The sequence below is a fragment of the Fringilla coelebs genome (assembly GCF_963513975.1).
Source record: "Fringilla coelebs genome assembly, chromosome: 2".
Classification (NCBI taxonomy): Eukaryota; Metazoa; Chordata; class Aves; order Passeriformes; family Fringillidae; genus Fringilla; species Fringilla coelebs.
In genome coordinates this window covers 23758257-23772271 of record NC_140029.1, presented here as the reverse complement: position 1 = coordinate 23772271, position 14015 = coordinate 23758257, and the positions used below count along the sequence as shown (strand labels likewise).

Sequence of the window (14015 nt, the reverse complement as noted above, 5' to 3'; positions counted from 1 at the left end):
AGCATATTTTGTGTGTGAATATAGAGAAATTAAGTATTTGAACATATGTAGCACCTCATTTTTCCCATGAACTTTTTTAAATTTTCCCATGTGCATAAAAATGAAAATACTGGTATGCCCAATTTTTTATTCTGCATTTGTTTAGTGTAAAGCACTTCATGGGAAAAGTAGTTTAAAATAATTTTTTTGCATAAAAATACTCTAATTAAAATATTTCAATCAATTGAACAGATTCGCAACTCCAAATTTACATAGTCTGCTATGGAATTCACTGCACTCTGAAAAATTGACAAGAAACAGATCTCAAAGGAGAGAGGGTAAGAAAAAATTTGTCGTCTTTCTCCTCCTGGTGTTCCCGTCCTCCTCCTTTTTCCATCAATATGCATTTCAACTGGGAATGTAACACTTTTCCCACCTTTATGTACCCAAAAATGAAGAAGTACCTTCTTGTTTTCCTGTATTACTTATTCTAGTTTACCTGAATTACTTTTTCATTATGGTGTAATGAAAAATTTAGTACCTCTATCTCAACATACGTGTCAGGTGTCCAACTGCAGGCACTCAGGCTTCTGGAACAGGAAGTTTGCCCATATTAAATGCCCATCACAATCAAGGATGATTCAGAAACTATGCCATTAGTGTTCAGTCTCCCCTTTTCACTGACTTACAAGAAGTTTCAAATAGGTTCAGATAAGCGCAGGCCATGAACACCTGGTGGTCATGGCATATAAATTTTTTGTTTCTGTACAGCACAGAACTAACTCAATCTTGGCACAGTTGAGCATGTAAATTCACTGAGATTCACAGAGTATTTCAGCCTGGCCTGAACAGCAGCTTCTGAGTGTGCTGAGCAAACATTTGTATTTCAACCTCCTTTGAAAGGAAAATTAATTCAAAACAAGATGAGGACAACCAGGCACCTTCAACAGCTCCAGAGCAAGAGTGTTCAACTTTCATACAAGGAGACTAGTTAGAAAACCCATACACTTCAAAGGTTCAAAGCCACAAGTTCAACCCCTCAGGAAGTACCTTCAAAGAAATATTTTTCCTGTTTAACTTCTCTTAGCGCCAGAAACCAGTATGTGCCCCAATGCTTTGGCCTGCCCAAAGCCGTAACTTCACTTTATCAACTAAATATTAAAGCACTTCCCTCCAAAGCAAACTTGTATTCCAGACTCTGCTCCAATTGCCTTTTAACAAAGAGCCCACAAACACCCAAACAAAGTTGAGTCCTGCGATGTTTGGGGGAGATAAATGTCCTCTGAATCATTACATTAAACTGTACTTCCCTTCTGCTCTTCCCACCTTTACATGAAGCTCTTTGCTAAACCAGGCACAGCATCCCAACAGAAATCACAAAAAACACATGTAACAGAAAATCCAGCCTGCATTATGGTGGTCAGGTTAACAGAGAGATTTTAATCCTCTGAGACTATGAAGGATACTTAAAACAGTAGTTGCTATATTCAAAGCAGGTATTGCATTCAACTTTTGTTTTTACATGGGTTTTATTCCATCCTCAGAGAGAAGTTGCATAAAGTCATGGATGACTACAATCCCACAGATACCAACACAATTCTGTTACCTTAAATATTAATCATAAATAGCTGCAACAGCTTGGAACTCACCTCCCTATTTTGACTTTCAACTTTCTCAAGTTGATAGTTTCCAAGGCCATAACTATTTCTAAGCCTGGGTATATCTATAAGCAAAGATTCTAGAAAGAAGTAAATACCAGAACTTCCTGTTATGTAATTTTTGGTATTTCCCCTCCCATCCCCAAACATCTCCAATTATCTCAGACAGAGCATACAGCTTTCAATAACATCAGCAGAAAGAAAATGGTTATCCTTATCAGAGCAAACTGCAGACTACCCTAAACTGCTGTAGTGAAACTGATGACATTAATGCCATCTATTTGTGCAGGGAGTCAAAATGGATGATAAGGTAATACTGACTTAAACCACTGCTAAAAAGAACTGTAGATATAGTCTTTCAGTACATGTGATATAAACCTACAGTGTACTTAATTAACTGAATTAAAAAAGGTCTAAGCTAAGCAAAAAAGTTTCTCAAGCTAAAATACAAATCTACTCTACTACCCTGCAGTATTCTGAACTGATTTAACTTGCAGCCCATTTAAATCAGGTCTCCAATGCTTCATGTTAGCAGGTGCACACAGAGCTGCCCAACCTCAGGCAGACTTAGATCTGACTCAGATCCCCGACTAATGCAGTACAGAAGCATTAGTGGGGCACTGCATCTTTTATAAATTTGGCTACTCAGAGGAGGTATTCATTCACATGTTCAGTTTCAGTATCACTTTGAGGCTGCAACATTGCTTCCTAGTCAGGAGCAAGACACACAAGCACGTCATAAATTCACTTTTTAAGCAACTTAAAATAAGCCAGCTCAGTTTCTTTGACAAGGTAAGGCCTTATGTATTTATCTGTGCAGAGTTTTATACCTTTCCAGTCTTATCTTTTTTAATCTTTATTTTCCCTATTAAATGACCAATGACACAGTTCAAAAGAGATGCAAAGAATGGTCATCTTTTGAGACAGAGCTATTTGAGGAAAAAAAAGAAGAAAAAATCAAGCTGGGGAAGACAGAGAATGAAGGGAGACTATATATTCTGTCAGTGTCTTGACAGGCAGCTATCTGCTCCTTTTACCCCTTATTTCTTTCTCTGTTTATTCATAACAGGCAGTGTCTCATTTTTTTTAAGTCTCTCTTTAAATCCTGTGGAACCACAATTTTCCATTTCCTTAGCCTCTAAAGAGCATCTTCAAGAACACTCTAATAAAGGTATACTGTTTAAGGTTGACACCAGGATTATTTCCACACTTCTTCATTGGGCGCAAGAATATTTCCATGACTACCCCCCTGCCTTCTTTAAAAATTACTATTTTTCTGCAATCTCTGTTTCACTTGAAGTATTAATCCTCAGTGATGACTACTGTATCCGCATGGTCATGATGTAATGAAGAAAAGCAACCACTTCTGGAGGGAAAAAAACATTACAAACCCTTCCAGAAGTCTCTTAATAATCTCAAATAATTTATAAGTAAAACGTCTGCCCACATTTCAAACTGGAACATTATCTCAAAACACAACGCAATTCAAGAGAAGATAATGCATTCTTCACTGACAACAACACTCCTGGGCCTTTCCAGTTCCATGTTTAAAGCTATTAACTTCACTAAGAAAGGGTTTATATCACACCTTTTTAGCTTAAGAGAGCTTAGGGGAAATTAAGATTTACGTTACACTACTTACTGGAATAAATCTATCCAAAATAATTTCACAGTCTTATAATGAAAAAGTGAATAAAACTTCCATGTAGTTTAACATACAAGCTTTCAAACCAGGTGCAAAAACATATGCAACCGTCAGTATGTATGTTCAAATACAAGGCAGAGATACAGCACACATGGACACCATGAACATCACGGATGTCTGAAATGCCTATTTATTAGGCACATACATTTACTCTGCAATGCCACCGATTACAGGCAGTTTTAGTAAGCTTGGTTGGTACTTGCGAGATGAGACCTTACCTTCTACCGAAATTCTACACACGCAAATCATCTTTGCATCAATATTCAGGGCAACAGCGTGTCGGGGGTTTGACATACACTCAGCTGCATTCGGTAAACCTGTTTGATCTCTTCCCTGGCCCGACAGCTAATTTAAATGATGAATTTTTTATCATGATGCAGGTAAATGAAGTTAAACCAGATAAACCAGGTTTTATACTAAAAGGTCTTTCAGTTTCAGCAGTGGCAGTACCCATCCCAGAGACAAGCCAAACCCAGGTCCGGGTGCAAGCTCGCTCTACTGCGGATCCCGCAGCCGGAGCCGGTGACACGGCACACCGGGGCCGTACAATGCCCACAGCCTCCCGCAGCCCGGCTCCCGAACTGCGCGGAGGCTGCGGCGCGTCCCCGTCAGCCGCCCACAGGCACCTACAGCCACCGCAGGCAGCCCAGCTGCCCTCACACCGGCCAGCGGTGGCGCGGCGGGAGAAGAGGGAGAGGAGCGGGGTGGGGGAGCGGAGCGGGGAGGGGGACGCGGAGAGAAAAAAAAAAAACAAAAAAGACGGCGCTGGGGAAGGGGGCAGCCAGCTGTTCGGGCACCTCCTCTCGCCGGGCACGGTCGCAGACAGGCACCTCGGCAGCTCCTTTGTTCCCCTCCTTCCCGCACTCACCCACGGTAGCCAGGGTCTCCAGGTCCTCCAGCTTGTAGGCAGCGGGCTCGAGCGCGGCGGGAGAACCAGGACCGGCGGGGCTGGGGGCCGGCACGGCGGGCTGAGGCGCGGCCACTCCCGCCGCCGCCACCTCGCCGCCGCTCTTCGCCCCCATCTTGGCCTTGGCAGCGCTGAAGGCGTCCATGGGGCCGAGCGGGCGCTCCGCGGCCGCTCAGAGCATGGAGGAGGGCGAGAGGAAGAGGGAGGAGAGGGAGCGGCGGAGACGCAAAGTTTCAGTCTTCAGCAGGCGGGGTGGCTGCTCCCCAGGACTGGAGCCCGCTGCCGCGTCTGAGGGGGCGCGCAGCCCTTCAGCATCGCGGCCACAAGCGCCGCGCCGCCCGCCGGTGCCCGCAGCAGGCAAGGACCGCCGCGCAGACAATGGCGAGGGTGCGCCCAGCCGCGCCACACGCGGGGCGGAGGGCGGGGTTTGCCGCTGCCGCTGCGGCACCGTCCCGCTGAGGGCTGGCGGGGAGGGGCCGGGGGAAGCGCGGCCCCGCCGCACAGCAGGAGCGCGGTCCTCGCCCCTCGCCGCGGGCACGGCCCGGAACCGTGTCACAGCCCCGGTGCTCTCTGCTTGTCCTTCCCCACCCTGCGTCCCGCCCGAGGGGCTGTGCGGCTCGGCGGCGGGGAACGGGGTGGGGGGAAGTGCCGGCGGCTGCTCCGCGCTCCCTCAGTGTTGCAGGGACACTTGGGACGGTCCCGTGCGCTCCCTGCAGAAAGTTAAAAATGAGCGGTGGGGCCCCCTCGGCTGCACTGTAACAGCCCTGGGAGGAGCTGGTCTTCCTCTACGTGTGGGAGCGCGTTCGAGTAGCTCCCCCCGCACGTCCCAAAGGGTTTGTCACGCCTTACTTTACTCCCCGTTTCCAAGCAGGTGTGAATTCCGCACCGGTCACAGCCCGTCTGCGTCCCCTGCTCCAGCCTGCAAAGTGTTGGTGTGGCTAGGGATGGCCGGGCGTAGGGCTGGGCTGCGCTCGGCCGAGGCAGCAGCAGCAGGGGAGTACCGAATATAGCTCCTTCCAGGGCAGCCAAGGAGCTGTTGACGATTATGCTGAAAGACAAGGCACATTGGTGTGTGAATCAAGTCACTGTAAAGCGTACACATCAAAACTGGGAAGGAAATCCTAATTTTTTCCATGCCTTGTTCTGGCCCAGTTTTACCCTATTCACAGTTACTACCCTATGCTCCTGTGAGTAGGGTATCTGCAAAGCTGATGTGTAAATGAAGTCACACGGGCGGCATTTGGCATTTCCTTTTTATTAAAAGGGACATCATGGGAATTTAAGGCTTATTAGTTTCTGTGTGGAGTAGGTTCAATAATATTGAGAAATAATTGTGAACATTAAAAAAATGAGTACAAATATATAAATTATTAATAAAAATTACAAATATATGTACATTTATCCTGAATTTTAAGGTATCCTTAGAGTCCAGTTTATAGTCATAATATCAGAGGATATAAGATGCATTTTTATCTTGCAGTTTGTTGACATGAAGGGCTATGACTAACTCAAAAAATCATTAGGTCATCTCTGCTTCCTGTCAGCCTTTGAAAAGTCACCAGTTAAGGAGGATGACATCACTTTTGTTCCAAAATTTCAGATTTCATCTGTTAACTCTTTGGAATGCAAGTTTTGGCCTTCTATTTTGCTTTACTACTTTACTGCTTTACTTTCCTTCCTCCTTCTTTACTGCGAGGTTGACTGAGCACTAGAACAGGTCACCCAGAGAGGTTGTGGAGTCTCCCCTCACTGGAGATATTCAGAAACCATCTGGATGCAGTGCTGTGCCATGTGCTCTGGGATGACTCTGCTTGAGGAGGGAAGTTGAACCAGGTGACCCACTGTGGTCCTTTCCCACCTTACCCAGTCTGTGACTATATTCTGTATGTTCTATACCAGATTTACCATGGTTTAGGCCTTGAATTATACATTTTGAAGATTCCTTAAACTGCAAATTGTAAATGTTCTGGCAAGCTGTAAATTTAATTTGTTTGGTCAAAAGGTAAGCAAGCCAACAAAGCTCTTTTACAGTAACTGATTTTTTTTTTTAAGACAGCAATTTGAAAAATACACATCAAAACATTTTAAAAAATCTTAGTGCGTCCAAAAATCTAATTTTGTTTTTCTAGCCAAATAATTGCAAATTAAGAAAAAATATATAAGCTGATTGTGCTAATTATTTTCAAGAGAGTGCCTTAACTTCAGTCTAGTCAAGAAAATTCTTCCTGAAACTTTTCCTTTTCAATTAAAATTAAGAAATCATTCACTTCTCAAGTGTTAAAAAGGGCATAAAGTATTTTACTTAAGTATTGATTATTTTCAACTGATATTTCCACTTATGCTACAATTTTGACCTAATGTTTAAATTACTTTCATTCAGGACCATAAAACTTTCTTTTAAAGAGCCTCCTACTGCCATGCTTCAACAGTTGATGGCCTGCATGTCAGCACCCATTCAAAAGAGCTGTGATTCAGCAAGGCTGCTAAACACAGGATTAGTTCCATTTGATGCAGTGTCTGTTCTTAAGATTTAAGTTTGCTTCCTTCCTTTGCGTGCAAGGCATTTCCTAGTTGTAGTTGTAACAACATAATTGCAATGTTTATATTTAGAACGTCAACATATTATTAGTGTGTTTTGCCACCTCTCTATAACCATCTCAGAATTTATCTTGCAGATGCTGATTATTATCCACAATACTTCAGGGAAAGAAAATTTCATTCTTTCTACATACAATAAGGTTGAGAATTAAAGCTCCTAACTTCATAAATAGCAAGTGGAAGTAGAGCTGGCCACTAGATTGCAATAATGGATATGAAACATAGTTTCTTGCCCAATTTGGGCACAATTCTTAGGCAAGCCTGCAGCCCTATATTCCTATTTTCTTTCTTCTTTGCCTTTATTTTAACTTGAAATGTTACCTTTTTGTCACAGGTACTTTTTGAATCATCTTGGCTTTTCCCTTGTTCTCGATAATTCATAGTTCTCAGTTTTTCACTTTCCCCACACATGCATTAGGTGCCTACAGGCAGGTTCCTTTACCTTAAAACAATTTACCCCCTTTATGTTTCTAGTCCTTTTCCTTACAGGTGCTTACACCAAGAGTTAGTTCTATTTTCATTGTCTCTTAAAAGTACCAGATGTTAGAGATGAATCTTTCCAAAGACAGTTAAGATCTTTTTAAAAGAGATTTTATTTAGAGAAAGCCCCCCAAAAAGCAGAGAACAGTAGTATAAATGATTTTCTCAATTCATTATTTTTGTGAGGGCTTATTCTTCTATTTCAGTTGCAAAAAGTTTTCTGTGTACTTATATTCCTTTATAAACTCAGAATTTTCAGGGACCAGAAGAGTTCCAGGTGTCAATTGGTTGTTCCCTGTGTCCTTTCATATATGTGCATTTGCCAAACTTCAGCACATAAAACCACACTGGTAGTTAAATGTTTATTTGGGTCCTAAATTACTAACTTTCCTCCCATTCCTTCCTTTTGGTTTGTAGGTTTTGGTTTTCTTCCCCAGGAAACCTTTCGTTTACAATATTAAACCAATGTAAAGGATACCAGAACTTTCTACCTATCAATGAGTTGATATAGCAGATCATTTTTCTGTCATTTTTGGGGGACATTGTGGTACACATGCCATGCAAATAAAATATGATTTAAGCACCTAACTCTCTGGGAAAGGAATCAGCCATTTAAATGTCTCCATGGCTGCAGACAAAAGTGTCTTTCCTGTAGTCTGAGGAGGTTTGTGTTTGTCTTCCTGAAAGCCTGCTTCTTTCTTCCCTGCAAATACATAATTTTCCTTACAAATCTTGTTAAGGAATATATTTACCATCATCATCACAGTGAAACTACTACAACAAGTTTGCAGGAGAACCTGTTCAAACCTGTAGGAAGGAAATGGAGAAGTCCTTCAGTGGTGGTTATTACTAATAAATAGCTCCATATCATCTCCTTTAGTCACATTACATATGGTGCCTAAAAACGTGGGACTGCTCTGAGGAGGAAGAATAACTAGTAAAGATAATTAGTACTGGTATGTGTTTTTCATTTGTTTTGTTTTGCTAAAGAAGTTCATGATCAGGCAAGTCCTATGATGTAAACCAGCACCCTTTCGTGCAAAAACTCCCAGCCTGTGACAAAGGAAGGGGGAAATTATTCCACCCATCTGAAGCAGTTCCTTCATAGTATGGAAATAAGTCTATCTGTATAATGAGCTATCACACAGCATGTGAATATATCTACACCTTCATAAAGCAACTATCAAACTTTTATTTGAATATGATTATGTTTAACATTTTTTTAAAAGCATTTAAATTATGATGAGTATAATGGCAGTATCCAAATGAGAATTTAAACACAGAGAATTTAAACACAAAGAATTTAACATCGTTGCCTACATCCAAAACCGTGTTTCTGATGAATCTTGCTGAGTTGATTCCTTGCTTCGGAAATGCATTGGTGTAGCCAGTTCAAACATGGAAATGCTGTTACTGCGGTGTCTAGACTTTCTGCCAAGTCTGAGCAAGTTTGTGTCTAGCTTCTGCCAAAACTAGATTGAGATCTGGAAACAAGATGTTGCTTTGCCTACGTTTGCTGAGGAACTTGTTCTGTTAAACATTCTGAAGGTATATCTCACATACATGCAAAACTGCTACCCTCACAAAAGTAAGTTGTGGCCAATTTTTATACCAAAAAAAAAATGTTTTAAGAACATAAGAACATTGTCTTAGCTGATAGAAGACCCTGAAGCGCCAGCATGCTGGACAAGCTCTTTGAAGTCAGGTGGTGATATTTGCTTCAGTTCAAAGATGGAATAAAGTACCAGTGCACTAGGACATCTTTTTGTTCATTCTTTTCCCCAGACAACTAGTTATGTCCATTGACAGTGGCATATCTCATTTTGAATACTCAGGATAGTATGCTGCTTAAAGCGGTCACCCAGAAAATGGGATATCCAGAATTTTCTATCTTAATTGTGTGAGAAGACCTCGTATTCTAGCCTCCCTTCTTTAAGCTACTGAATACCACTGTAGGACCTATTGTCCCATACTGTGTATTCCTACTTCAAAAATACTCCATATTTACTGTGTCAGTGAAAGGATGTGTTTGCTGCATTGCTGTGTGGAATTCTGCAAAAGTTGTATAAATCAAATATTATTCTATGCACATTTATTTATACAATTTATAGTATGTAGCTGTAGTGTATTTTTACAGATTTGGCCACATTTCTGCAAAAATTAGTAAAATAATAAATTCTACAAGCAAGTAAATTGGTTTGAGCTTTTGAGCTTTTTTTTTTTCCCTAGCAAAACATGTAATGTGAATTTTATCACTTTCGGGGTAGTCAGAATAATAAACTCTATCTGTTGCTACCAGCTTCAGGGAATTAAGCTAGCTCAACAAGGAGTTCTCATTTAGATAAATGTAAAATTTCTGTGACAAAATGTTTTTCCTCTGTACTTAGAATAATTAAAAGCCTTTTAAAGGGAAATTGCAAATGTCTTTTTTAAGGCAGGTTTATCTAATGCATGAACAGAATAAATTTTTTAATTCAACATTTTTTTAAATTTTATTTGGTTTCATATTGGTATCTTCATGTGCAAGACTAAGGATTTGGTGAGAAAAAAAGAAACAACTAAAATCTTCCTGTCATGGGCATCAAGGTGAGAATGTTGTCAGGCCTCAGAGTGCATCGTATCTGCATTGGTTTAGCATCAAATTTTCCCCGTGTCACAATTTATGTGGGCTTCAGGTGTGGTTCATTTTAACCTGATCCAAATCCAGGCACCACCACTCTGTTCTCCTCCCTCTCTCGCATCAGCACCCACGCCCTTGCTTTTGCTTTTGACACTCAGGTAGCTTCCTGGTGAGCCAGTTCAGGAGTTAGTTCAGGGAATCATTTATTAAATAAAGTTATTGGGGTTTCTAGCCAAATCATTTCCCCAAACCCTTGCCATGCACAAGGTTTTAGGGCATTTACAACTGTGGGGAATTCTGAGCCAGACTGCATTTCTATTGAGCTTGTTCAGCTTTATACAACACTTTCTTTTGCTTATGCCTTTACTGTTTTGCACACTGACCCTTGAAAAAAAATCAGCACTTTGAACATTTCATAGATATACCTGGCTGCAGCTGAGGTTCCCATTAATAGTTTTGAAAGATACCTTCATTAATAAATCTTTTGCAACCTAAATGATTTTATGCTCTGCATGACTAAATCACTTCACAGTGGTCTTGAAACTGGCCCTAAAATCAGAGGAAAGAGATGGGCAACTCATTTAGATTGTCAGATGGTATGTGGTATTCTGGACTCCTTTCTTTGAGTAGCTCTATCAGAAAAAAAGCAGTTAGATTTAACTCACATGGCTTCCAGATGAGACTGTCATTCTCCTCTGCATCTGTAGCACTTAAAATCAGTTAAGCAAAATCTATTTACTTCCAAAATTTATTTACTTCCAGCTTAGACAAATCTTTTCAGATCTTTGCAGTTTTTCTCAAAAACAAAGATGAAATCAGAGCCCCAAAATTTTTACAAATTGTATACAAAAATGTTATTTAAATATTTATATTCATGGGAAAATGTAAGCAATTCTTGTTATTTTTTTTTTCATTAAAAGGAAAATGCTTGAATGCTTGATAGCTACATCTTTAAAATTGGAATTTAGTTACAAAAAGGAAGAGCATTATCTTTTAAACACAACAATATGAATTGTATGTTTATTATCTCTAACTGGTATCTTCTGCTGTGAAGTTATATATTCTTAATCTGCTCTTAATGTACTTAAAATACTATAAAGGATAAATTCATTCTGTATTTTCATGCTTACCACTTTAACACTTCAAGCTTGCCTAATTTATACTTTTATTGTCAATTAACATCCTCACAGAAATATGGGCTTAAGCACATAGAAAAGCCTTCCAAGTATTTCTACCAATACTCTTACAATCTGATTACTACCATAGCTGAAGAAATAGATTTTAGATTTCTTAGAATTCATTTTTGTACACTTAGATATGAAATAAAATTTATGCATTATATTCAAACTCTTTTTCTGCTAAGCAAGTATGCTTTACTGAACAAAGTGATATTAACTGCGATTTATTCATCTGTTTACAGTTCAGTTCATGAACTGTTCAGTGCACGAGAGTCATTGCAGACTTGTTAAGCAAAGTATTTAAGCACCTACTTAATTTCTGTTAGTTTTATGCAAGTGCCTAGACTCTGTTAAAGCCAATAGAATTAGTCATAAGGTGCAGTGATTCAATAACTGCTGTTGAATTACATGCATGGTTAAAGTCATGCATACACTTATGTGCTCTATGAACAGGAGCATAAACCAAAAACATGAAACTGCTCAAGCACTGAAGCTGAGAAGGAATCATATTTCAAATATAAAATGAAAATAGAATAAAATGAAATTTCTTAGGCATCATGCTGATTTAAGTATGAATTTCCACCAAAAAAAAATAAAAGCATTGTGGCATTTAGGAAGAGTCAAAGGTCGATTTAATATAGAATCATTATAAATCTGTGCAAACCCTAGGTTATGCCCAGGCAAATATACTACATAACTGGTCACAATAACTCCTGAAGAAGGAAGGCAATTTATCATCAATTTACATGTGAATTCATTTAATAGTCTCACTTTTTTTCCTTCTTGATGGTACATTTTATTTTTTTTTCCATTGTGTATTACTTTGATGTAGTATAAAATCTGCAAAGTAGTCAACATAAATACTAAATATTATGAATATTGGGCAATACAGAATATGAATGTAAATGAGTTCAGCAGCAAATCATGAGCAATCCAATTGTTCATTGATCTTGCAAAACAACTAATTACATAACTTTCCTACTATACTTAGCAGCTGATCTCTGGCCTTTGAGTCAACTTTGTGTGTGTTGGAAGGAAATAGATAATTTCTTTAGATTGCTGGAATAGATGACTCATTCATAATTTTATTAAGGATGAAAACTTTTATAAAGCCATGATTTGGCACACAGGCATTCTTCTTTTTAGGTTTCAGACTTAAGTAATTTTACAAGTTTTATACAGATGACATTAGGATTATTTAATTAAATGTAAAATCCAAGAATTCAAATTCAAACCAATAGCATTTCAGGGGATAGGTTACTACATCAATTGATACAGTGTCAGTGCAGTACCCTCCAAGTCTGAGGGGAATGAGGAAGACAGTGTCTTGAATCAGAGGAAATAATGATTCAGGAAGAAAAGATGATTTAAGTAATCTTAAAATAATTGTAAGCATTCTTTTCCAGCTTTGTTTTTAGTATATCTAGAAATCATGTCTCATCATTAATAAATTCACTTTATTGAAGTTTATACCCAGTGTTTTGCAAAATTTCTGAATGTGTTTATCTGTTTTTGCAATGATTATTTTTCATCATCCATTCATCTACTTCTCATAGTCACAGGAATGTTTCTGTGATGACAGAGGCTTTGCATCAGGTATAATCTACATACACTTGGATTGGTTTGTTTGTCTGTTTGTTGGCTGTGATTAGTTAACAGTGACATAGAAATGGGAAAATGTAGAAGTAGGAAAATGGTTGCTTAGATACTGATTCCAGCCTAGTGGAAATTAACAGGAATCATGCACTTACTGATGTCTGAGATTAGTGGCTAATATATCAAAAAATATGTATTAATTTTGTAGAAGAATATATAATTTTGGGGAATATATAATCCCTCTAGTTCTAGTTTTTCTTTCTCCGTATATGAAAGAGAGTCAGATTTATACAATTTCTTTTACTGAAATATCTTTGACTATATATATTTTATTAAAAAGAAAAATAACTCAGTTTTTGACTTGGGCTGCATTTAACTACTTGGTAGGTCCTGTAATAGGGGGGTAGGGTTTTGATCTTTAGTTTAGTACTCCTTTTTTGTGACTGTTGTTATTCAGATACTTTACTTCCTTAAATATTTTATCAGTGGTGCTGCTTTCATGAGTATAAGAGTCATGCTTATATATTGTGGGTTTCTTGCCTGTTTCTAGTTTTAGAATTGTTTTCATCAGGCAGCCAAGCAGTCTCATTGCTTTCAACAAGGTTCCTATCTCCCAATGACACCGGTACAGTTGCAAAGCTTACTACTCAAAAATTAATAGCAAACTCTGCCAGATGTCTTCACCTTTCTCATATTCTCAATTACAAATGGTTCCCAAATTCATTATAAGTACATACAATATGTGAAAAATTAAATATGTAAATAATAAGTAATAGCAGACATATAGGCCAAGAAGAAAGAATGTTTTCTGTTGGAAAAGCAAGTGCCATGTGGGGTGGGCAGGATAGTGGGGGTCGGGGCAAGACTTCCAGGTGTCATGGCTAAGGAGTAAGTCTGCTGAGGGTTTCTGAGCCTTGGGGAAAGCCTCTTGAAGGAGAGTGTTCATAGAGTTTCCTTTTTCAGCTTCTGTCTGAACTTCTAGTTGGGGAAACAGCAGATTTACATTTCACTGGGGACTGAGAAACCAGTCTATAGAAACCACTGAAGACAGAAATTGTATTTGATCATAGCATGGCTCGTGCCATGACTTTCCTGGATAGCTCTGCCCTTTTCCAGTCCTGTAGGAGAAATGGGTAATAAATGCACATGTGGTAATGCATGACTCTACAAATCTGTTTCTAAATCTAATGGGAAAAATTTAAAGTTCTTTAGCAATGATTTAGCTAGCTTCATCAGTTGTTTTTAGTATCTGCATTTGAACAGCTGGAACTTGGGGAATATTGAAAGGAAGAAA

General features: G+C 39.3%; 1 protein-coding gene across 1 annotated transcript in view; it reads right to left on the bottom strand.

Annotated features, from left to right (window-relative positions):
* PRKX (protein kinase cAMP-dependent X-linked catalytic subunit) overlaps positions 1–4394 on the bottom strand; it is a gene marked incomplete at its 5' end in the record, with an annotated part of 52335 nt that extends 47941 nt beyond the window's left edge. Inside the window, one exon of the mRNA XM_084226492.1 lies at positions 4211–4394. Coding sequence (XP_084082618.1) covers positions 4211–4394 — 184 coding nt within the window. The remainder of the gene's footprint in view (positions 1–4210) is intronic.
* Positions 4395–14015: the final 9621 nt, after the last annotated feature.